General features: G+C 44.6%; 1 protein-coding gene across 1 annotated transcript in view; it reads right to left on the reverse strand.

The window, feature by feature from the left end:
* CUNH3orf70 (chromosome unknown C3orf70 homolog) overlaps window positions 1-22,157 on the reverse strand; it is a gene marked incomplete at its 5' end in the record, with an annotated part of 51,840 nt that extends 29,683 nt beyond the window's left edge. Inside the window, one exon of the mRNA XM_019503791.1 lies at window positions 22,139-22,157. Within this exon, the coding sequence (XP_019359336.1) occupies window positions 22,139-22,157 (19 nt within the window). The remainder of the gene's footprint in view (window positions 1-22,138) is intronic.
* Window positions 22,158-22,163: the final 6 nt, after the last annotated feature.

Below are 22,163 nucleotides of genomic sequence, written 5' to 3' on the forward strand. Positions count from 1 at the left end.
TTCAACTCCCCCCGCCCCCGCTTTTGTTTGTCTATTTTTTTTAAATCAATGAGCCCCCTTGCACTGCTTGTTCTATCAAAGTGATCTTTCTAACAATCAGCAGTGTCCTCACTCCGTACTTAACCACGGCCCCTCATCATGCCCCCCCCCGCCAGCACTTCACACAGTTATGGAAAGGTTCAATTGTCATGTGTGCTTGCACCCACAGAGATTACCTGGTTCATAGAGGCGTATGTTTGCATGAGCGCTGAAGTGGGCTGTCATTTCCAAAAGCATATGCCTCCCTGAACCAGCTCGTCTCTAAGGTGCCACCTTGCTCTGCCTTCTGCCTGAATAATTTAAAGTTCACTCCAGGATACAGAAGTGCACACTGCCTCTTGGCACATCCACACTCCACAGCCCTCCGATTTTTCTTCAGATCGTCCAACAAGAAATGGTGGCTGCCTGTCCTGTGGACTGGACACATTAAAACAGCCTTTTCGTTTTTTAACTGCAGTTACACAAGGGATGAGTAGTTTGTCAAGATCTCTTAAAGCCCATTTCCAACAAACCACTGAATGAAAGGCAAAGGGAGACAGTTTTTGTGAGTTGGTGTTCCTATCTGGCAGGGAAAGATCAGATAATGTAGCTTCATTTTCATGCAAGGTAAATAACAGATTTTGGCTAGTAAGCAGCATTTTGGTGCATAAGGCTCCCTTTCTCAGGAAGTTCGGAAGAAGGAGCAGAATGATTTCTATTCACTACTGTCTTTGACACAGAAGAATTAGCTCTGCAAGAGATGTATGCAGTAGCTGATTTGAATGTAAAGCCTGTTTACTGTCCAGTCTTATGCACCAATATTTGGACTTCTATAAAACAACAGACTTAGTAGGATTCAAACATAATATTTTAAGTTTGGATAAAGGTTCCAAAGCTTCCAAGCAGAAGGGTTTTTTGTTTTTTGTTTTGTTTTTTTTTTTGTTTTGTTTTTTTTAATTCATCAATACTCCTCTGGGGCTGGGCAAAATCTGCATATTTGGGACATCTTTCAGCTAGACAGATTTAGCATTTTGTTCAGATGGTTATTTTGGGACCAAAACAAAAACTTTCAAAGCAGCTGAGAGATACCTTCCAATGCAGAATGGCAAATGAAGATCAAAAGGTTTGTTACAGAAAAAAAGGAGACCACTATTAGCCCTAGGAGTTATAGTTCAAAGTAGAAGAAAAGATGCTATTCTTTATTCTGTTTGTATGCCCACCAGTGAAGTGAGGTACAGATGTGCAAAGTCAATATGGAGAGAGAAGCTCCTTCTGTGTTGCCTAAGCAGCAAATTACCTTTACAAGCACTTCTGTGATAGCAGCTGGAAAATCAGCCCTCCCCTGTCTGCTAGGGTCCTGTATACTGCTCATAATCACTGCTTTGAATGTTCCTGCAGTCCCAGTACTTCCAGAGAGACCACCTGAAATAGGAGTCATAGTCAAATGACTATCATGTGAAATCTTTGCATGCTTTAATCCCCAAGGACTTTGTTCATTCATCCTTTCCAGATCATTTTCCAACTAAGACCAGGCACTTTTCCAGAAAACGTCCAATTGAGAGTGCTTGTCCTGAAAATTCCCCATCTAGTTAGTCAAGTCTTTCAGAGCCTGTGAGTTGCTCTGATTTCTGCGTCAGAATTAAAATGCAGGCATTTTGCAGCTCCCTCCTTTTATACTCATTTGACAAGCAAATCCCCAAAACCCCATCTGGCCCAGAAGCCCAAGAACTCTGCTTGTGAAACACCGAGATGTTTTAGATCATAAATGACAAGACTGCTTTTCTTGTAGATTGTGAAGCATCTGGAATTTTGTGATAAGCAGATCAGCAAAGGAATCTCAAGCTGTCTTCGCTTAACCCCTGTTCATTTAGGGTAGGATTCTGAAAGACACTGCATCCTGACCTCAGACACATCATATGGGGTATTAAGGTTTAGTATGTCTATTTGTCTCCTCAACCAGAGCTGCTAGGAATTTAAGTAAAAAAGCCCTGGCAGGTTGACTGCTTCCAGTAGGCTCTGGTCAACAAGTTCAGGGAATATGTCCCTTTTCGCAGAGACAGGCAGACTCAGCAGATGGTCATGAGGGACTTTGGTACCACTGCCCATTTTGTCTTCGTCCCGGGCATGGCACAAAGACCGTTAAAGACACCAAGGACAAGTACTGCAGGCCTCCAACACTATTTCTACATGAACATCATGGCAGTATGAATGCTGCAGCAGTCATCATGGACCATCACCAGAGTCTTGCCGTGATGGCCATGTCTGTGGCAGTGGCAGGTACTCCAGCACAGAGCTCCACTGCAGTGGGCTCCAGGTAATATCGCTGGCATGATGTGTGCACTTTAAAACACTGCCTCTGCTTAATAAGGCCAGCAAACTTTTGAAGTTGGAACCACCTGGCTCCAGGCTGGCGTGGGTCAGGTGGCTTTGCCGGTGTGTTTGCAGCAAGAGGGGTTTGCCTGTGGCTGGAAGCTGTGCCATTACCACTTTTCCCAGCCCCCTGCTCCCTGGCTGGGGACATAAGTGCAGCTTCCAGCTGGTGAGAAGCTGTGCTGGAATCAGGCAGCTGGGAACTGCCTAGGCTGCTGCTGTCCCTTCTCCCCAGCTCCCCACCCACCAGGGGCAGTGTGGGCACAGCTGGAAGCTGCCCAGTGCCAGCTCAGTTCCCCATCAGATGGAAGCTGTGCCTGTGCTGCTGCTGGAGAGCAGAAACCAGGAGAAATGGCAGCAGTGCAAGCATAGCTTCCACCTACCCGTTACCTAGCCGTAGCACAGGCACAGCCGCCCAGCTCTGTAGGCCCGACTCAGCAGCTCCAAAGGAAGGATTGGGCCCACGGGCCATACACTGCCAACCCGTTCTAGTTAAATGACCAGTGTCCTGTTAAAGGAAAAAGAAGCAGGTCCTCTCCCACCGCTGCTGCCATCTTGGACTCCCAGCCATCATAGCCAGACCCTGGTTTCCCAAAGGGCTCAGCAGTTCTCTGAGCCCTTAGCAGGGACCTCTGGCATCCTACAGCACTAAGATGGCTCCCTCAAACCCATGAGACTCTACTCTACAGCTATAAAACCTTTGCACACCGATTGCTTGCTGCATTCTCTGTAAGGCTGCACCTCAGCCTCAGGTGGATGATGTGCCAGAGCTGGAGGCTGTGAAAGAAGTGAAAGCCCAGTAGCACACCTGCAGCTACCCTGCTAGTTCTAAAGAAGGGACAGCAGCGAGCAATAGCCTCAGAGGCTTCTCTCACTCTGAGTGGTGCACAAGGCTGTTTTTGTAAAGAAAATACATATTTTATTTTAAAAAATGCTGGTGTGCAGGATACAGAAGAAAAGGGAAACCCAGCAGCTGCTGAGAGCACATGTGAGATGGGGCAGGTGCAGCAACTCACCATGGCCCAAGCAGCATGGGAGGCATTGCATAAGGGCTCCATATTGGGAACCAGCTCATCCACTTCTGCTGATAGCTTACACCAGCTGCAATGTGGACATGGGGAGGCAGGGAGTGAAGCACCTTGCTCTGGAGACTGTGAGAGGGCTGTCACCAGCAGAGGGGCAGACACTCTCACAAATGGGGAACTGCAGGAAATGCACTGACTGTAAGGAAATGTACGCAGACTCCTTCACAGAAGCTGCGCTCCGTCGAGGTGCCCGGAGACGCATCACCCTGTTTGAATTGCTGGCATTCCTACAAACCCAGTTTATCTTTGTTGGCAGAGTGCCATCTCTCCAAGTCTTCTGCCAACTGCCGAGCGCTTCCTGCCAATCTGACAGACCTCATGCAGAAGCCGCCAGCTCTGGGTCATCATGCCAGCATTTGGCTTCAGGAGAACTCCCGCTTGCTATTCCAACTTATCCTGGGGCTAGAAATTTATGGTTGCTCCTGCTATTATCTTAATGAGGAGCAGGGATCTATTAGAACCCCATCTGTGAATGTGAAACCCCAGCCAGTGCAGCACGTGGCTTGGTGATTTTGACCAATATTGCATTAATGATCTCCAGCAGGGCTGTCCAACTGATGGCCTTCTGGCTGCACATGGATCATGAGGCGTTAAGTTATGACCCCTGCGCTCACACTCAGCTGCTACCACTCCCCACATTGCTTCGGCTGCAATAGCAGACTGAATCTCCAGGCTCGCCCTCTCTGCTCTGCTTCCTGCACCTGCCCAAGGGGATGGGAAAGTGTGATGTGGAACACCCCAGCCTGGTGACTTGAGGGTGAACCTGGGGCCATGTGGGTGCATGGCCTGAAGCCCAACCTAGGGCTGTGGTCCCTGGCTACTTAGAAGTTGGCCAGCCCTGATCTCTAATAAAAAACATTTATATAAGTGCTTGCTATGATTGTTGTTGTTGTTGAACAAAACCCAGCCCCTCCTTTTCCCTTCTGACATGTTAAAGTTCCTACGACTAACCCAAAGCAGATTTCAGAGCTTTCACCCCCAATTGTTAGGTCCTACTTTCACCATTTTCTGTACTGAACATTGTCAACTCCCCAAACAGCTAGCTGGCATGAGTGATGTGACCTTAATCTAGCTGTTGCATCAGTAGTTCAAAAAGGTAAGGCGGATGACCTTAATAGCTATGGACTGCTGAACCTGACATTGATCCTGGATGAAGGCAGATACAAGATGCAATCGGGTAAAGAATGGCAGCATAATTGGTGCCAATCAATCTGGTTTTATGGAACATAGGTCTTGCAATAACACAAACAATAAGCTTAGCTGATAAACGCATAATATACTAGGAATTCTGTCAGGCAGTTAGTAGATGGCATAGCAGTCTCATTAAAATTTAGCACACTCTAATACCAGTGCAACACATTAAATGAATTAAAACGTGCCAAACTGATAGATCTCACAAAGCAAGTGTAAGTGGAAAATCCCTCTTAGATGTAGGGTGTTACTCTGCACAGATCAGATAACCTGGGCTCACGTTACCATATTTACTCAAATCTAAGATGAGGTGTCCTCCCTCCCACCACCACCAGCTTGTGGGGGGGCTTGTCTTGGATTTCCATACAAAGCAAGGGAGGTGGCAGGCAGCTGCTGCAGCTCTGACTCTGAACCCAGGGTGAGGCCAGACCTACAGCAGCCTCCTGCCCCCCAACTCCACACGCCCTCTGCAGCTTCTGAGCCCCTGGCCCCCTCCCTCCCTTACTGTCAGGTGCAGCTTGGCTCCAGCTCAGGCTGGATTCCCTCCCCGGCATGGAGCACGTGGCACTCCAACCTCTACCCAGCCCATCAAAGCTGACACTGATGCATGGCCGGCAGGAGCTCTGCTTCTATGTGCCATGTTCCAGGAAGGAACAGAGCCTAAGCAGCATCTGACAGTAAAGGGAGGATGGGCGGAGAGGTATAAACTGGGTAGTCAGGTGGGGAAGGGGCAGAGACAGGAGGATTGGGAGGGGAAGGGCAGAGGCTGTGGGGAGCTGGGCTTGGGGAGCAGATGGCAAGCAGACACGAAGGCTGCAGGGGGGAAGAAGTAGAAGGGGCAGAGGACAAGGTCGGGGGGCACACATTTAAGATAACTCTCTGATACTTAAGATTATCATCCTATACCTGGAAAATTATAACAAATTGAGAAATTTTCCATATATAGAATCTAATTGTTGGTGGGGGTCATCTTAAATTCAGGATCATCTTAGATTTGAGTAAATATGGCAACACTAGCAATGATCTAGATGAAAACAGAGAAAACAAGTCTGCATTTGACATGTCTTATGGGTTGTTAAAGGAGGAAAGACCCATGCTATCACAATCTGGATGGTAAGCTGGGTGCATCCAAACATACAATTTATTAGAGTTGACTATGAAGTCATGATAGTGGAATGCCAGCCTAGCTGTAACTAAGGCTGAGAAACCTTTCCTCTTTAAGCGGCCAACTTCCCTGAGCGCTCTGAAAACCACAAGCTTACCCAGATGGCTTTGATATTTGGCCGGTCTTCTGGGTTATCAAACTAATGCTGGGGGTCCATAAGCAGGTCCCTTGAAGCCTGGAAGCTCACCTCCCCACAATCAGCTTTGCTTAAAGCTGACAAATTCTACCAAGCATGTCTCACACACTTGGTAACCAAACCTAGAGCCCTGACTGTGCCCTAAATGGTTTCGTAGCTTGACTTTCCCCCCTAGGCAGCACCTGGTATGCACCGTTCATTCAGGGAAGCAACACTGAAAATGGTATTTGGAACAAAATAAATAAATAAGTGAAGCCTGTGCCTGTCCTTGAAGCCAAATGCTTATAAGCTAAACAGTGAGTGCACAGACAGAAGAGCCAAAAGCCTTGGTAGTCTGCAAGTTTTCACATAAGTTATGTAGCTTAAAGGGATGCACAGAAGCCAGCATCAGGTTGAATCCAACCCTTGGCAGAAATCTGAAAAAAGAGACATACGTTGCGACAATCTGCCTCTGTCAAAAGAAACGTATGGGAAAGAAAGTAATCTGAGCACAAAAGGAAGTTTGGAAGGCTCTCTGCTAGCTTTTGAAAAGAAAATAAATTACACCTGGAATGTGTGCTGGGAGGGGAGTGGGATTACAAGAAAGCAGAGTGGAGGGAGAGGAGTTTGGGTCCTCAGGCTGGGAAGAACCTCAGGGCAAATGAGGAGTGGTGTGCGAATCACCCCCACATCAGTGTCAGGACCTGGGAAACCTGAGACTCCCAAGGTTGGTCTGAGCCCCTGTCTCTCTTCCTCCAAGGAGACCGGGATCTGGTGGCCACTTCCTTCATGGAGGCATTGCACCTTCTCCTTCATTTGTGTGGGAGTGTGGCAGGGCACTGCTTGTGCCGCCACTTTAAGGGCCTGAAGGCAGCAGCCGCCAGGTGCCTGATGAGGGCAGCCATTTTGAACCTAGGGCTGCCCATATAAACAGGTCATTTTGCTGCCTAGCTGTGGAGCTGCTGATATCATCTGGAGGTAAGGGAGGAGTTGTAGGGTGGTCAGGAGGTTCCTGGTCCTGGGTATGACCTAAAACTGCACTCTGCTAGGAGTGGGTGGTCTGGTAGGGCTCTCAGTGGTGCAGGAGCTCCCAGGAAATACCAGGCCAGTTACCACCCTGGTGAAAGGCAGGTTGAGGTGCCTTAACCTCAGGTCCCACAACTGGGTGGGTTACCCCTTTGTAGGGTCTGGATGGTGGACCCCCAGAGAAAGAGGGTGAAAAGACCATAGACTCAGGCCTGTCTGGGCTTCCCCTGACTGGCCCATACTGGGGCCAGGACCAGAAGGGTTGAAGGGCTGGGAGCCCACTGTGAGGGGTGCCCAAGAGCTGAGGGCCTGGGGTCCTGACTGGCCTGGAGGCAAGGCTAAGGCTAGTGAGCCAAAGGTCCTGGGGGGCCCACACCTGAAGGGGAAGCAGCTCAGGGAGCTATGTTGCCCAGGATGAAGATAGATTAGGCTGCTGGAATGGAGGGATCATAGGGGTTCAACACTAGGATTATAGGGCCCAGTGTGGGGCTGGCAATTGTGAGAACATCTGGATGCCATCTGTGAGGCTTGGGCTGTGGTGTAGGGGAGGAACAGAGCTGCAGATAGTGCCCTCTGGCATTGGGGAAAGAAATGGGCAGCCTCCTGCTCTATTAACAACAATTAATCAATTACCAACAAGACATGGTGGGCAAGAAGGCAGGCACTTCACCCAAGAACAGGTGGGTTGGCCGCAGGGAAGTCACCCTGAGAAGGCCCCCTGTTACAGGGAGCCTTGCTATTTGGAGGAAGTGAAAAGCTGGTTAGTGTCTGTCTCTCAGCTATGTATGCCCCAGGCAAGGGGTAGGAGGGAAGGGATCATAATAAGGGGGCAAGGGGAAGTAGAGGAAAACTTAAACTTTTTATAAAGCAACATATGTAAAAAGGCTTGTGGCATTGCTGTGTGTGCTGGGAGAACTGTCCAGAAGTAGGGGAGGCCTGCTGGCATAGGCAAGGGGACCTGGCTAGGCAGGAACAGGGAAACCTGGAGGGGCCAGAGGGACATGGGGCCTAGTTTCAGGTATGACTCAGGGGTAATAACCAAGAAAATGCATGACCTGCATGCAAAGTGTTCCATGTGATGTGGGAAGGGGAGCAAGGGCAGGAAATGGTGGCAGTTGGGTGCCTGTATTGTGGGATGGAGTTGAGAGTGGAGAAGGAGACAAACACCAGGGGTTTTGATTGCTTAAAATCGCTGTATTCCCCACACAGTCAAGATTCTGGGGCACCAACTAAGGCTGTCACACCACTCACTGCTCCTGTAAGCCACTATGCACTCAAACACTTCAAACCACAGCCAAAACCCCATAGCTCGCCAAGCATACAGGAACAAGAGAAGCACTCAAGAAACTACCAGCGTCCTTTATCTTCACCCACCACAGCAGCATCTCGGCTGCAGATGCACTTCACTGCTGTAAACAAATAGTGCCTAGTTCCTGTAAATAGCATTCCTCTTTCCGCTCAGGAAAACTAAGGTATTTGTTGACTAAAAGACGCTTTTTAACATGGGGCTAAAGCTGCTTGTTGGTACATCACACCTTTTAGGAGCCTGGCATTCAGACCTCCAGAATGAAGAAAACCAAGACCTCTAAACCTCTAAGGTACACACTCACACAGCCTTTACTTAGGTCTGCAGTAGAGTCTGTCAATCCTGGATAGGTCTCATCAGTTCGGATATGCAGGGTGCATCTACATGAGACATTTACTGTGCATTAGGCTAATAACACTGCACAGTAGTGTAGTGGTTAAAAAACCATGCTAATAGCCTACTGTGTTATTAGGTTAATGCGCAGTAAGCATCACAAAATAAACATGTGCTGGCACTACTGCACAGTAACTCTAGTTACTGAGCATTTAGTTTAGTACTTTACTAAGCAAGTACTAAACTAAATGCGCAGTATCTAAGGCACATTAGTGAATAGGTAGGCGCACCCACAGATCAGATAATCATGGAAGACTATCATCCTTGACTGTGAGTGATTGCAGAAGATGATGACTCGGGGGTCTTTGAGAAATTCCCAATATGCATTTAGCACTTATAATCACACTGTTTGAACTGTAGAGAATAGGAGCTGCTTGTGTCTCCCATACAGTCAACCACTCTTCCTTTACCATTTCACTGGGCACCCATCCCACCACTAAACCAACAGACTTACTTCCCACCTGACTGCTGACAGAGTGCAGGGAAAAAACATCCCTGTGCCCTACTACACACCGAGGCCTGCATGCCAAACAAAATGCTTTTGTGTACCATGCTCTGGTACCTGTGCTGGGGAGTTGCCTACCCCTGATCTAGTCCAACCCCATGCTCAAACAGTACCAGCACCAACTAGATCATCCCAGCCAAGGCTTTATCGAGCTGGTTCTTAAAACCCTTCAAGGATAGAAAGTGCATCACCTCTCTGGATAACCTGTTCCAGTGCTTTGCAACCCTCCTAGTAGGGAAGTTTTTTCCTAATATCTAACCTCAACTTCCTTTGCTGGAACTTGAGACCATTGTTGCTTGTCCTGTCATCTGCCACCACCAAGAAAAGCCTAGCTCCATCCTTTTTGGAACCACCCATCAGGTAGTTAAAGGCTGCTATTAAATCTCTTCCCAGTCTTCACTTCTCTAGACTAAAAAAAGCTTAGTTCCCTCAGCCTCTCCTCACAAGTAATGTGCCCCAGCTCCCTAACCATTTTTATTACCCTCCACTAGATTCTCTCCAATTAGTCCACATCCTTTCTGTAGTGGGGGGCCCAAAACTGAACACAGTAATCCAGGTGGGGCCTCACCAGTGCTAAATAAGAGAGGAAGAATCACTTCCCTTGATCTGTTGGCAGCACCCCTACCAATGTTAGCCTTCTGGGCAATAAGGGCACACTGCTGGCTCATATTCATCTTCTTGTCCACTTTAACCCCCAGGTCCTCTTCTGCAGAGCTGCTGCCCAGCCAGTCAGACCCCAGGCTGTTCCATCCTAAGTGCAGGACTTTGCACTTGTCCTTGTTGAACCTCATGAGATTTCTCTTGGTCCAATACTCCAATTTGTCGAGGTCTCTCTGAATCCTACCCCTACCCTCCAGTGTATTTATTCTTCCCCCCAGCTTGGTGTCATCTGCAAACTTGCTGACCGTGTACTCCATCCTATCTTCCAGGTCAGTGATGAAATTACTGAACAAAACCAGCTCCAGGAGCAACCCATGGGACACTCCACTCAATCCCAACTGCCAACTAGACATTGAGCCACTGATTATTACCCTTTGTGCCCAGAGATCCAGCCAGTTTTCTATCCACCTTATAGTCTGTTCATACAACTCATACTTCCTTAGTTTGCCTGCGACAATGTTGTGGGAGACCGTATCAAAAGCCTTGCTAAAGTCAAGGTATACCACATCCACTGATCTCCCCATACCCACAAAGTATGCACAATGTATAATATATTTTTATTAGCCAGTCAATTACTGTTTAAGCTTCAAGCTGGACCACAGCTATTCACACCTAAGAGGAACGAACAATGCCTACCTGGTTGAGGAAAAGTAAACTCTGAGAATTTGCAGGTGAGATGACTCTTCAGTTGGTCAACCAAGAGAATAGGTGCATATGTAAACTGAATCCTGTCCCCACTAATGGTGATTTAGATATCAAAGGAAAGAATTAGCTGGCAAGAAGTCTAATTCAAGACCCATGTTTCTCATCGCTGGAGAGAGTGAGTGACTGACTATAGCTCTCTGGTATAATTGATAGCTAAGAATATTGGATTAGCTGTCTATATGTCTGAATGGATGTCAGTGTTTTCTAGATGTACCTGGATGATGAATAATATCTGATCTGTCAAACAGATACGCACCTGGGGGAGGATGTTATCTACATGCCTCCCAAAACTGAAGAGAAGAATGTAGATGAATGGATACAGTTGGACGCTTAAGGCATGCCTCGAAAGGAAAATAACTCTAAGGATCCATGGGCTTTGGATGACTTAGCCCCCAACTGACAAAAGCTGAGTAGTGCAAGCTGAAAGGCTGCTTGCAGAAGCCCCTTACACAGGTCAGAGGCCCAAGCTGCATTTTAAGGGACATGATGATGATAACTAATTCCTATGAGGGAGTTGTGGGGAGGATGGTTCTCATATTTCAGTCTCAATATATGGTCGCCATTTTTATAATTTTTCTTCTTTATGTAATAAATCCTTTTGCAATTTTTCTTATACCTGATTGTCTGTGGTAAGTGTGATTTAAGAGCAGGTGACAATTCCATCTAGTCACTCCATGGGAGTGAGGGCCCATATTAATTTGACACAAGCCAGACATGGGCATGATTCTTTAAGCTGGCAAAATCTCCTCTGCTAGAGCTAGTAGGAGACAGGTGCTACTGAGGTTCGTGGAACTAAAAAATTGGCCTAATGGCAAATTTCAGCTTGTTCTTGGTGATCAAGCAGCAGATGGTAGTGAGAGAGGTTTGGAGCTCAAGGACAGTGTTGAAGGTGAGCGCACCCCAGTCATGTCACAGAGATGATACTCCTCCCCTGCCTCAAAAAGATCAGTCCCATCCATATGACCTCACAGCACAGCTATACCTCTGCCATGAGGCACTACCTAATCCTTCCTCCAAGTAAGGGGTCCACCACTTTCTGGATGGTATTAGCAAAATTGCTGGAAGAAGGTGAGCAGGTCTATGTCCACATCTAAAAAGGATGTTATGCTGATATATTGGAGAGACTTCAAAGAAAAACTACAATGGCCTGGGGTATGGAAAATCTAACGTACAGTGAAAGTAAAGGAACAAAATCTATTTAACTCACAAAAAGGAAGATTAAGAGGCACCTGGCAATGGCCTTTAAGATTGTGAGGAGAAGACTGTGTAGCAGAGAAAAGCATAACATGATCCAGTGGCTTTAAGTTGAAGCCAAACAAATTCAGACTAGAAATAAGTAACATATTTTTAACAGGAGCGTAATTAACTCTTGAAGACAAGGTTCTTTGGGTGAATCTGATATCTTTTATTAGACCAACTTAAATAGTTGGCTTCTTTACTTTTCATTCCATCCAGGAAGAGCACACACTAACTGCTGAAACTTCCTCAGCCTGACAAAGGGTTTTTGAACCCAAAAGCTTGCTTAAAATTTTTTTTCCAACTATTTAAGTTGGTCTAATAAAAGATATCAGAATCGCCCAAAGAACCTTGTCTGCCTATGTCCTTAGATCAACACTCCTATAACCTACACCCCTATTAACTATTGGAATAATTTAGGAGTATGGTAGATTCTCCATCCTTTGAAATCTTTCAGTCAAGCCTGGGAATAGCTTTGTAAAAAGATATGCTCTTGCTCAAACAGAAATTATCCCATGAAATTCTATGCAGGTGGTCAGACTAGCCAATCATAGTGATCCCTTCCAACCTTCATAGTCTAAAGAACTACTTGGAATATCAAAAGGGAAGAGGTGACTAGAATTTTTAAGCATGTAGACAGGGAGAAGATATTTATTTGGGGAAGCTCTTAGACACAGAAAAAAATGGATTTAAGGAGACCCAGAGATTTGAAAAATGAAGTTTGAAAAACTAGGAATGAAGATTTAACTCTTAAATACCAGAGGTATTTAACCATTAGAACAGATTAGCCAAGGGATAAAGTCCCTTAGACTATTAATTTGCAATTCATTTTATTATCTCTACAAGTTAGTGGACTCTACTTCGTTCAGTTCCATGATAGGAAAAAATTCCTTCCACTTTATCAAGTTCTATCACTTGGGTTATGTTTATGACCAGACTGGGTGATCATAATAGTAGTTGCACCTTCCTTAAAATGTATGAAACTCCAAGTAATCTGACTAGATCCTGAAGGACCTTCTCAGCTTGGAAACGGTTATATTTTGCAGCTATATAGCACTGTTCATATAAGATCAGAAGGCTTTACAGGTATTAAATAATCTATAAAGTTCCAGGCCAGCTATCACTTACAGTTTAGAGCTGGGAAAGCATACATATTTCCAGCTAGAACTTAGAGTACAATTCTAGCCAAAAAGACACTAAGAAAAGTGGTATTGTGGGAATCGGGTTTTTTGTACGTTCTATGACAATTACTTCTATAGCCAACTGGTTCCACAATGCTAAATTATTTTTGTCACTAATGCAAGCAGATAAAGATTCTGAACACATGGGGAATAAATCTATTGATTATGGTAATGTTGTTTTTCAGAGTATAAGTACATTTTAAGTGAGTTGCCCCAGGTGAGAGAGAGAGTCAGTAACAGAAAATAGTATTTCAAAGGAGCTTTCATCAACCAAAGCCTTCACGTATCCAGCAATAAGTTTAATAGTCCCAGGAATCAGATACGAAAAGGATTTTTTTATGTCACCCTGTATAATCTGCTAACGAAGGATTACTTAAACACAGAAGTGCCTTCCTCTCTTTAAAGATTCAGACAGCTCTCCATTATATGCCACAGCTCCCCAAATCCATTTTGAGCACTGTGTTGGCAGTGCAAGATAGATTCTTAGCACTAAAAATTGCATTAAAAAATTGAAATAAGACGTCCTAATAAAATCCAGTTTCAAATTAACTAAAAGTTGTAAGCTATGCAAGCAATTTTTTTAAAATTATTGTTTCAAATTGGAATTAAACCCCAAAGTTGCCTCATCCTCTAGAAAGAAAAGTAACAAAGTATTTGCAGGTTTAGATTACCATAAAGATCATTACCTAGGGAGAACACACAGGTGGGGGTAGGGGAAAACAATCAGTCTGTCTCCAGACTCACCAGAACGTTGCACTGGAAGGAACCTCGAGAAATCATTTAGTCCAGAAGTGCCCAACCTTTTTGCAGGCTGCACGGGAGATGCCCATATATGAGGCATGTTCATATATACCTAGATTATGTCCAATGGATATTTGTATAACCAGTTTTTAAGACCTCCAGTGAAGAGGATTCCACACACATGCATACAAGTAAGGTTGTTCCTGTATTTTACTACTTTTATTGTTAGGAAGTGTCTCCTCATATCTAAACTAAATCTTCTTTGCTAAAAACCAAGCTGATTTTTATATTGTCCTTCACCCAGGGAAGATGGAGAACAAGTAATCACCATCCTCTTCAAAACAATCTTGTACAAAGCGGAAGGCTATATTCATCTCTCTCGCAACAAACCTAGATCTTTCAGCCTCACCTCATGGTCCATGTTTTTGAAAGCTGTTATCATTCTTGTTGGTTTTCTCTGAAATCCCTACAAACCATCTACCTCCCACTCGAAACATGGTAACAAAGCTGCACCTAATAGTCCACCTGAAATCTGACCATGTGACAGACACCCTCAATACAGCCCACTAAAATATGGCGTATTTTGACAACACCGTTGATTTGTGGATTGATATAATTTGTGATCGATTATAACCCGCATATTTTTCTACAGTACTTTTGCTTAGCCAGTTATTCACCATTTTGTATTTGCCCAGAGGATTTTTATCCCCTCAAGTGTGCTTCTCTGCACTTGTCTTCATTGGGTTTCATCTTAGTTATCTTGGATGATCTTTCTAACTTGTCAAGATCATTTCAAATTCTAGTCCTGTCATTCAGGGGCTTGCAACTCCGTCCCACTTTTGTGTAATCTGCAGATTTGTGTGTATATTCTCTATTTCCTCATTCAAGTCATTAACTGAATAGACTTAGGCCCAGGATAGACCCTGTCAAAATTCCACTTGGAACCCCGCACTACGGTAATTACAGCTAGACCTTACAGCCCAACTGGTTGATAAGGATGTCATGTGGGACAGTGTCAAAATGCTTACGAAAGTCAAGATACATCACATGTACTACTTTCCACTAGGTCAGTTGCCCTGTCAAAAAAGGAAGTTAGAATGGTCTGATGTGTTCTATTTTTGAAAAATTAATGTTAGCTGTTCTCATCATCATTGTATCATCCTTACATTCTGGAAAAAATTATTCAAACAAATTTACAAAGACCTTTTGGGGCTCAAAATTCAGCTGACTGCTCTGACTTCCCGGATCCCCTTTTTCCTTTTTTTGGGGACACATACTGTGTTTGTCTTTCTCAGCCCCGGGGTGTTTCCCATCATCCACAAGTTCTTAAAGATGAGTTTCTAATGGTTCAGAAGTAACTGCAAGCCATTCCTCAAGTAGTCTAGGGTAAATTTCATCAGGCCCTGCTAACTTGAATACAGATATTTTATCTAAATAGTTTTTCCCTATTCTGGCCTGAGCTCCCATCTGCTTGTTGAAATTAATTTTGTTAAGAATGTGGTTTTACCTTTTTCTATGAACACTGAAGCAAAGGCGATACTAAATATGCATAATCTGCATATTACTTACATAATCTGTTATCTGCTCTCTCTGTTAAGTAACAGACCTTCTACAGGTCATGTCATCTACAGCTGAAACATTTCAGCCACACATTCTTGAAAAAAAAATCTCTCCAAGTATGGCTGCATCTAGTAGCAATAAATTAAGGTTGCTTAACTCGTTTTATTTTAAGATTGGCAAAATTTATAAACAACTAAAAACAAGCAACCCAGGCTGAAATCTACCATGGCAAGGACAGCCTCAAGTTGAACCTGTTTGTTGATTTTTTTTCACAAAAAACAGTTGAGCTATTCCTAAGAACAAGGGAAAAAGCTGGAATTTGAGATTCAGGCTTTCAAACTTAAGAAAAAAATCTATTAAAATTAATTTTGAAACAGATGCAATCTACATTAAGACCTACATTACACTTTTATTATAATAGTTTAAGTTGCATCAAAAGTTATATCCCCATTGTATCTGTGGTCAGTGTTTTAAATGAAATCAAGCAGTGAACTGGGGGGAGTCAAAGTGTTAGCACCTTAAAATACAGTTTGCTGAAATAGTAAATCAGCGTTTAACACCACTAAATTCTTCTGCGGGGGCAAAAAAGATATAGATTCATAGATTTTAGGTTTTAGGGTCATCAAGTCCAACAGAATATATATGTTCATCCTTTCATTGTATTCAATCACTGGCTCATCAAAGTTTAAAAAATGATTGGAAGCTTAAGTAGACAATCTTATTTTTTATTCTTAGATTGAAGGAAGAAAACAAGTACAAGATGCTATGTCCACTGCTTCTAAAATCTTGGAAGACACGGTAAGCAAAAATAATCTGTTCAATTCAATAACGATAATGACAACAACCAGTTAGTTTTAAAGGTAAAGCATTTTTTGACAACTTCTTTCTTAAGTATCCAAAACACTTAATGTGATATACAAATAAGCACCTTTAAAATGCTATTCCTTCTGCGTTTGCAATTAAATTTCAATTTCCATCCAAGTACAGCTTGTTAAAAACCACAAATAAAAAAATTAGGAAAACAGTTTATCATTCACAATTTTCTAACATAATACAAAAAGTAACATTTGATCTGAAGAAAAGCTGCAACTGCCTAAATAAATGCGCATAGATATTGTGGAAAATCCTAGCCAGCAAGAAGTGCTAAATTACACTAAAGGCAATTTTCAGTAAAAATGAATGTGGCTTAACAGTTACCTATCAATGAGAATCAACATTTCTTTAGGAAAATAGCTTAAAAGTACAAACATGAACAAAAATAAAATCTATTTTTTAGATAAAAGCTTCCTTACTAGCTGATTTAAATCATGATTAGAAATGGTAATTTAAATCTCTTTGCTTTAAATTAATCCACTCTGGACATGGGGAAGGGCAGGTGGCATTACCAGGACAGACCTTTTATCATCCAAATTTGTCCATCTCATAAGCCTCTGAGAAAAACATCCAGTTCATACATCCTAAGCAGAAGTTAGTTGCAAGCTGGCAGCTCGATTCTGTGCGATCCCATATGGTCTAGGTATGTCACTTTGTCACACAGCTCCTCTACATCATTTCCACAGAGTGATCAAGCATGCCCCATTCCAGTGCTGCGGGGACTGAGCAGGATGTTTCCTGAAACTGGTCTTCCTGGCCATGGGAAGGAACAGAAATTGTGGGAAGACTAGTATTGTCAATGCGGCCCCTTCTCTCCCTCCCCATCATGCTCCCTGCTCCCACTCAAGTAGCACAGAAGAGGAGACAGTTGCCCAATTCAAATGCAGAAAGATAAAGAGCATAAAGGGCAGACGGATAAAATGACAGTACCATGCTGGGAACAGAGGATCAGGAGGGGTGGCAGGGCCATGGCAGAAGAGTTTGTAACCACTAGACCAAAGGTTCTCAACCCTTTTAGGCTCAAGGCACCCCTTGGAAAATGCCAGCTCTTAGTTTTCACTCATTTTTTGACTCTGGAAAAATAATAGAGCAATTCTTCTGTTGCAAAGAACTCACAGTCCACAAGTCAAGTCAAATCAACTCTGAAGCTGCTGTGACTGCTGGGGCACCTTAGATGCTTAACAACCCCCCTAGGTCAGTTGAGTTGCTTTGAATCACTGGTGATTCTTCAGGCAGTGACCTGGTGGCATCCATCTCCTCTCCAGGTACGGATGGCCGTTAGCTCCCAGAGAGCTCATCTGCCCTTTGACAGATCTTGTTTTTAGTTCTGCTGGGTGTCCACACACCTTCCTCACCCAGGCTAACAGAGGTGGGGGCTCCCTGTTTAGTTGCTGACATGATACCATATAGCAGACCAAGAGAGACCTGGCCTGACAAGACCATAGCAGGCCAGAATGTTTTTAATACTATGGACTCCAAGTTGAAATTTCTGAGTTTCTCTTGTGAATCATGTCTGCACAGCTAGCAGTGCTAACATTGCGTGGAACCCTGAAGCACCACTGAAAGGCTCGCAAGGTGCCCCAAGGTGTTATGGCACCCTGGTTGAGAATCACTGCACCAGACACACTCCAGTCCACAACCTGGAATTGTACCTCAATTCCCAGGGAACATTTCTCTACTGTCTGAATATAACTGAAAATCACCAGCAAAAATTCCTTTGCCCCACCCCTCTGGGGTGGTCCAGGTAGCCCATCACAGCTTACTACTGCTACCATTGACTACTACCACCAGTCAGTCGTTTAAGCCAAGCGGTAAAGATTTCTGCTCTGGATCTAAGGATCTGTTGCAGGGCACTGGGATGTTGCTGCTTTAAGAGAGGCTCCTTACAGGTGTCAGAGTGGAGCTAATGAGGGACTCACCTGACCAGAAGAGGGTTCAGGCTGGAGGTATATAAGCCTAGAGCCTGTGGACAGCCTCCCTATTTATTATTATACCATCAAGGTGCCCTGTGGCAGAGCAGGTACGGTCGCGGATCCACCAGGGAGTGTCACAGCTATCCCTTTGGGCACGACTTAGCTTCAGGGTCTTTTACTGGTTACCCATGTAAAGGTGAATATAGTTCTACACGATGCAATCTGTCTGCCCAGAGTGTTCCTAACTTGCAAGTTAGGTTGAAAAAAAAAAAGGCAGTTTTAAAAATAAATAAATAAATACTGAAGATTGCAAAGTTTGTCGCTCAAAAATTAGGGGACATAAGATTAAGGTCCATACACATGATGATACAGCCCCTAAGTATATGATAAGATATTACAATATTTAATTTTAAATACTTGCCCAACTGAAACAAGACATCCTGAAATAAATAAGAGTTTTGTATGGGATGGGATGGGATGGACGGGGAAATATAATGTCCCCCCCATCTCCTGGAGCAGAGATTTTAAAATGGGCATCCCTCATGGAGAAGAAATCCAAGCAGCAACTTTGTGAACAGTGGGGTACACATCACGTTGAGCAACAAATACCAGCAGAGGAGACATCTCTGAGCAGGCAGCAATGTTTGAGTCAGCCTTGACATGGCATTCTCATTTCAGGCTGTAACTATTGTTCACATCTCAGTAACTTACTTTCTGTGAAAATTTGGTCTAGTTACTTAACATCTCAACCCTCTAGTTTCTTATCCAACGCTGTGGCCTGCTGAGATTTCAGAAAAGCACTAAATAAATGCAGTATAGTATTATTTTGACTTACGATCTTATAGACATTTTGTTTGAAAAGTCCAATCCTTAAAGATACATGAAACTACCACATATAATTAATACACCATACATATTAACTAACTGCTTAGATATATCAGTAGTTTGAATACTGCAAGTGTGTGTGTCTGGTCAGACACTCCTAAAAGCACAACTACATGAAGGATGTGTTGGGAGGGAGTTTCAACCTTTGATTATAATGGTAGGATTTTGTTTTTGTTTTTTTTTACTGACAAATACTTTGAATGCCTCACTTTAAAAGTGCCTAGCCCAAATAAAACCTTTATTTAGAAAATATTTTAAAAAAAGGTTAAAAAGACACTCTATAGATGTAGGCATCACTAACTAGAATTGTGTCAATACAGTTGCTAACTAGTGTGTTTGATGAAAAACCAGAGATTCAGGATATACTGTGCCTATATATTGATTTAAAAACTAACCTCTGACTACAACTTGCGATGGACATTTTGCCAAATACAAGCCACTCCTTAGTACAAGGTATCTTTAATTACATAGGTGTTGTTTGTAAAGAGTAAAATAATAATGACCCTAACAGTGCATGATCAGTGATCACCTTAGCCAAGATGTCAAGCTCAGATCTTCAGGGTAACTAGATAAATATGCCTAAAAAAAAAAAAATCAGTAAAAGAATGAGGCAAACACGAGGGGGGGAAATACACAGCCAGGTACCAGTGCCAACAGAACTGCTTTCCCCTGCAACCCAAGCAGGTTCAACACAGGCTTGAGAAGTGTCTGTGCCCACACGTGTGCCCACTGCATCACCCATTTTTCACTCCGGTTCCATGTTACCTCTGAGCCATTGCTAGATCACCTCTCTCACACCTCTGTTTCAGCACCACTACTTTGCTCCATGGTGATAGCAGAGCAACATGTTCGGCCATCCCAACCTCTACAGCACTGTGCCTAGTTTCCAAAAATTAAGATTTTAGTGGGCACTGGCACGTAAAACACCAATAAGATTTTTGCCCTCCATTCAACTGCAGCCCAGTCCCACAGAGGAAGATTAAGCAACGAGGCCCACAATTCAAGGGAGAAAGCCAGCAGGATACCTCCAGCCCTTGTCACTGAAAAGTGAAATGCCTTCACATTGCTCCCAACCCACAAGTGCTCAATCTTTATTTCCATACACTAGCGTGTTAAGATGCCACTGAATATCCCAAGAATTCCTACTGCAGAGAAAAGAGAGAGCCAATCACAGGCAGAAAAAGCCAAAGCATTCAAACCAAGCAAAAAATAAAAACTGGATGGGAAAAGACAACTTGAAGGAGTCAGGGAGGAGGATAGCACAACTAACTGCACAGGAGGAATGCTAACTAAAGTTCATTCAGCAAAAGAGATTTGGAAAATGCCAAAGATGCTGATCTGAATAATCGTCAGAATATTACAAATCCTGCAAATATACAGCCAGAAAAAATAAAGTACCATTTGTCCACACCACAACACTTGGATTTCATAAGACAAATTTGAAATTGAAAGGTTGTTTATAGGAAGACATCTGTTTCTGGAGCCATTGCCTATACTTCTCAGGATGGCCACTTTTTTGCTACTCCATTTACAAAACGCCTGCAGCTGAAGCGCTGCTACAGACAAATGGTAAGGATTTTATGCTGCAATTTATCAACCCTCATGGGCACAACCACTGTGAGAAAAAACAATCCTTCAGAATGACAGCTGAAACCTGCAACATTTCTCTGATAAGACAGATTCTCAGAAGGAGAAACAGTTTTGCCGTGACCAAGAGGCTGATCCCATTAGTTGTTTCAGGGAAAGGAGGATCACGTACACAATGGTACCAAGCAAGAAAATATCAAGACGTTGCTAGATAAAGGAAAACAGCTATCATAAATCCCCCTGCAAAACACAAAAGTGCCTTTTAATAGCATAAGCTGGGTCATGAGCCTACTCTATTTCCTGTAGGTGTAAGAAAAACCTATTTGCAGGTCTGGAGGACCAGAACAGTGATAGGTTTTTTTTTTCCTGGCTGAGGATACAAGAATGATCACAGCTTGCTGTGAAATTAACTTTTTGACTAGCCTTGTGTAGAGGCAGGTGCTAGGGGGAAAAGCACCAGCTACATCAATCAAAACAAGGGTTGGGAGGAATGGCAAAGTAGTCATTTGACCCCAAGGGGCACCTTTCCTCAACGTTCAACCTCCCTGCACCCCAACATTATCCTGCCAAAAACCTAAAATAAGAGCAAGGGTGCTTTCCACAGACAGAAGGCATGCACCAGTCCAACTCAAGGTATTCATTCACTTGTTGGCGACCTCCCTCTGGGAAGCTTGCTTGCGGTCTTGACACAGTGGTTCACCATGACTTGAAAAAGTTGGCATTGAGGGTGATGGAGCACATAGGGTACTGTGTCTTATTCAGAGGGGCTGCGCACACCTACTGCTATGGCAGGCTCCCACTGGCAACAGGCGCGGACCTCAGCTTTGTGCTGGGTGCTCTCTGTGCACACTTAACATGGGCTGCATTCAACCAGCTTTGCAGCTTGTGACCCTGCTTTCCCTGTGGCAGGTTCGGGTGTTAGGGCTGTGCTGTGTCAGGGTTGCTGGTAGTCTTGTGGAGAGTTTAGATGACAGATTTGTATAGGGATGCCCTGCCTGAGGCAGGGGTTGGACTGGATGCAAGCTCTGGGAGGTCTCTTCTAGCCTGACTTCTCTGATTCTACTACAGCAGCATTGCCTGCATAGTTTTAGGAACAGGTTAAATGAGGATTTGCCTGGGATGGTCTGGATAGGCAAGGTCCTGCCGCAGGCAAGGGGTTAGATGCAAGCTCCGGGGGTCCCTTCTAGCCTGACTTCTCTATGATCCTACAAAAGGGTTGCCAGTGTAGTTTTAGCAAGAGGCTTGCCAAGGATTTCCTGGGATGGTTTGGATGGAGCTGATCCTGCCTTGGGCAGGGGGCTGCACTGGACGCCAGCTCGCAGCCCCACTTCTCCACCACCCGGGGGGCTGTGACAGGGCTGCCCCTGTAGTTTTAGTGACAGGTTGGACAACGATTTCCTGGGGAAGGGGGTCGAGGTCCCTGGCAGCCCTGCTTCTCTGTGGGGCGGGTGCAGTCCTATGCCAGGCGAAGACGTGGCCGAGGGACGGTCCTGCTTTGGGCGGTGGTGTCCCCGTCCCCAGGGGCTCGGCCGGGGGGGCGGCGTTGGGCGGACAGGCACGGGCTGGGGGCGGGGAGGGGCCCGGGGCCCGCGGGACCCCCCGCCCCCCGCGCCCCTCACTCACAGTGGCACCAGCCGAGATGGCAGCA

Source organism: Gavialis gangeticus, unplaced genomic scaffold, assembly GCF_001723915.1.
Source record: "Gavialis gangeticus isolate Ggan-Ray unplaced genomic scaffold, GavGan_comp1, whole genome shotgun sequence".
Classification (NCBI taxonomy): Eukaryota; Metazoa; Chordata; order Crocodylia; family Gavialidae; genus Gavialis; species Gavialis gangeticus.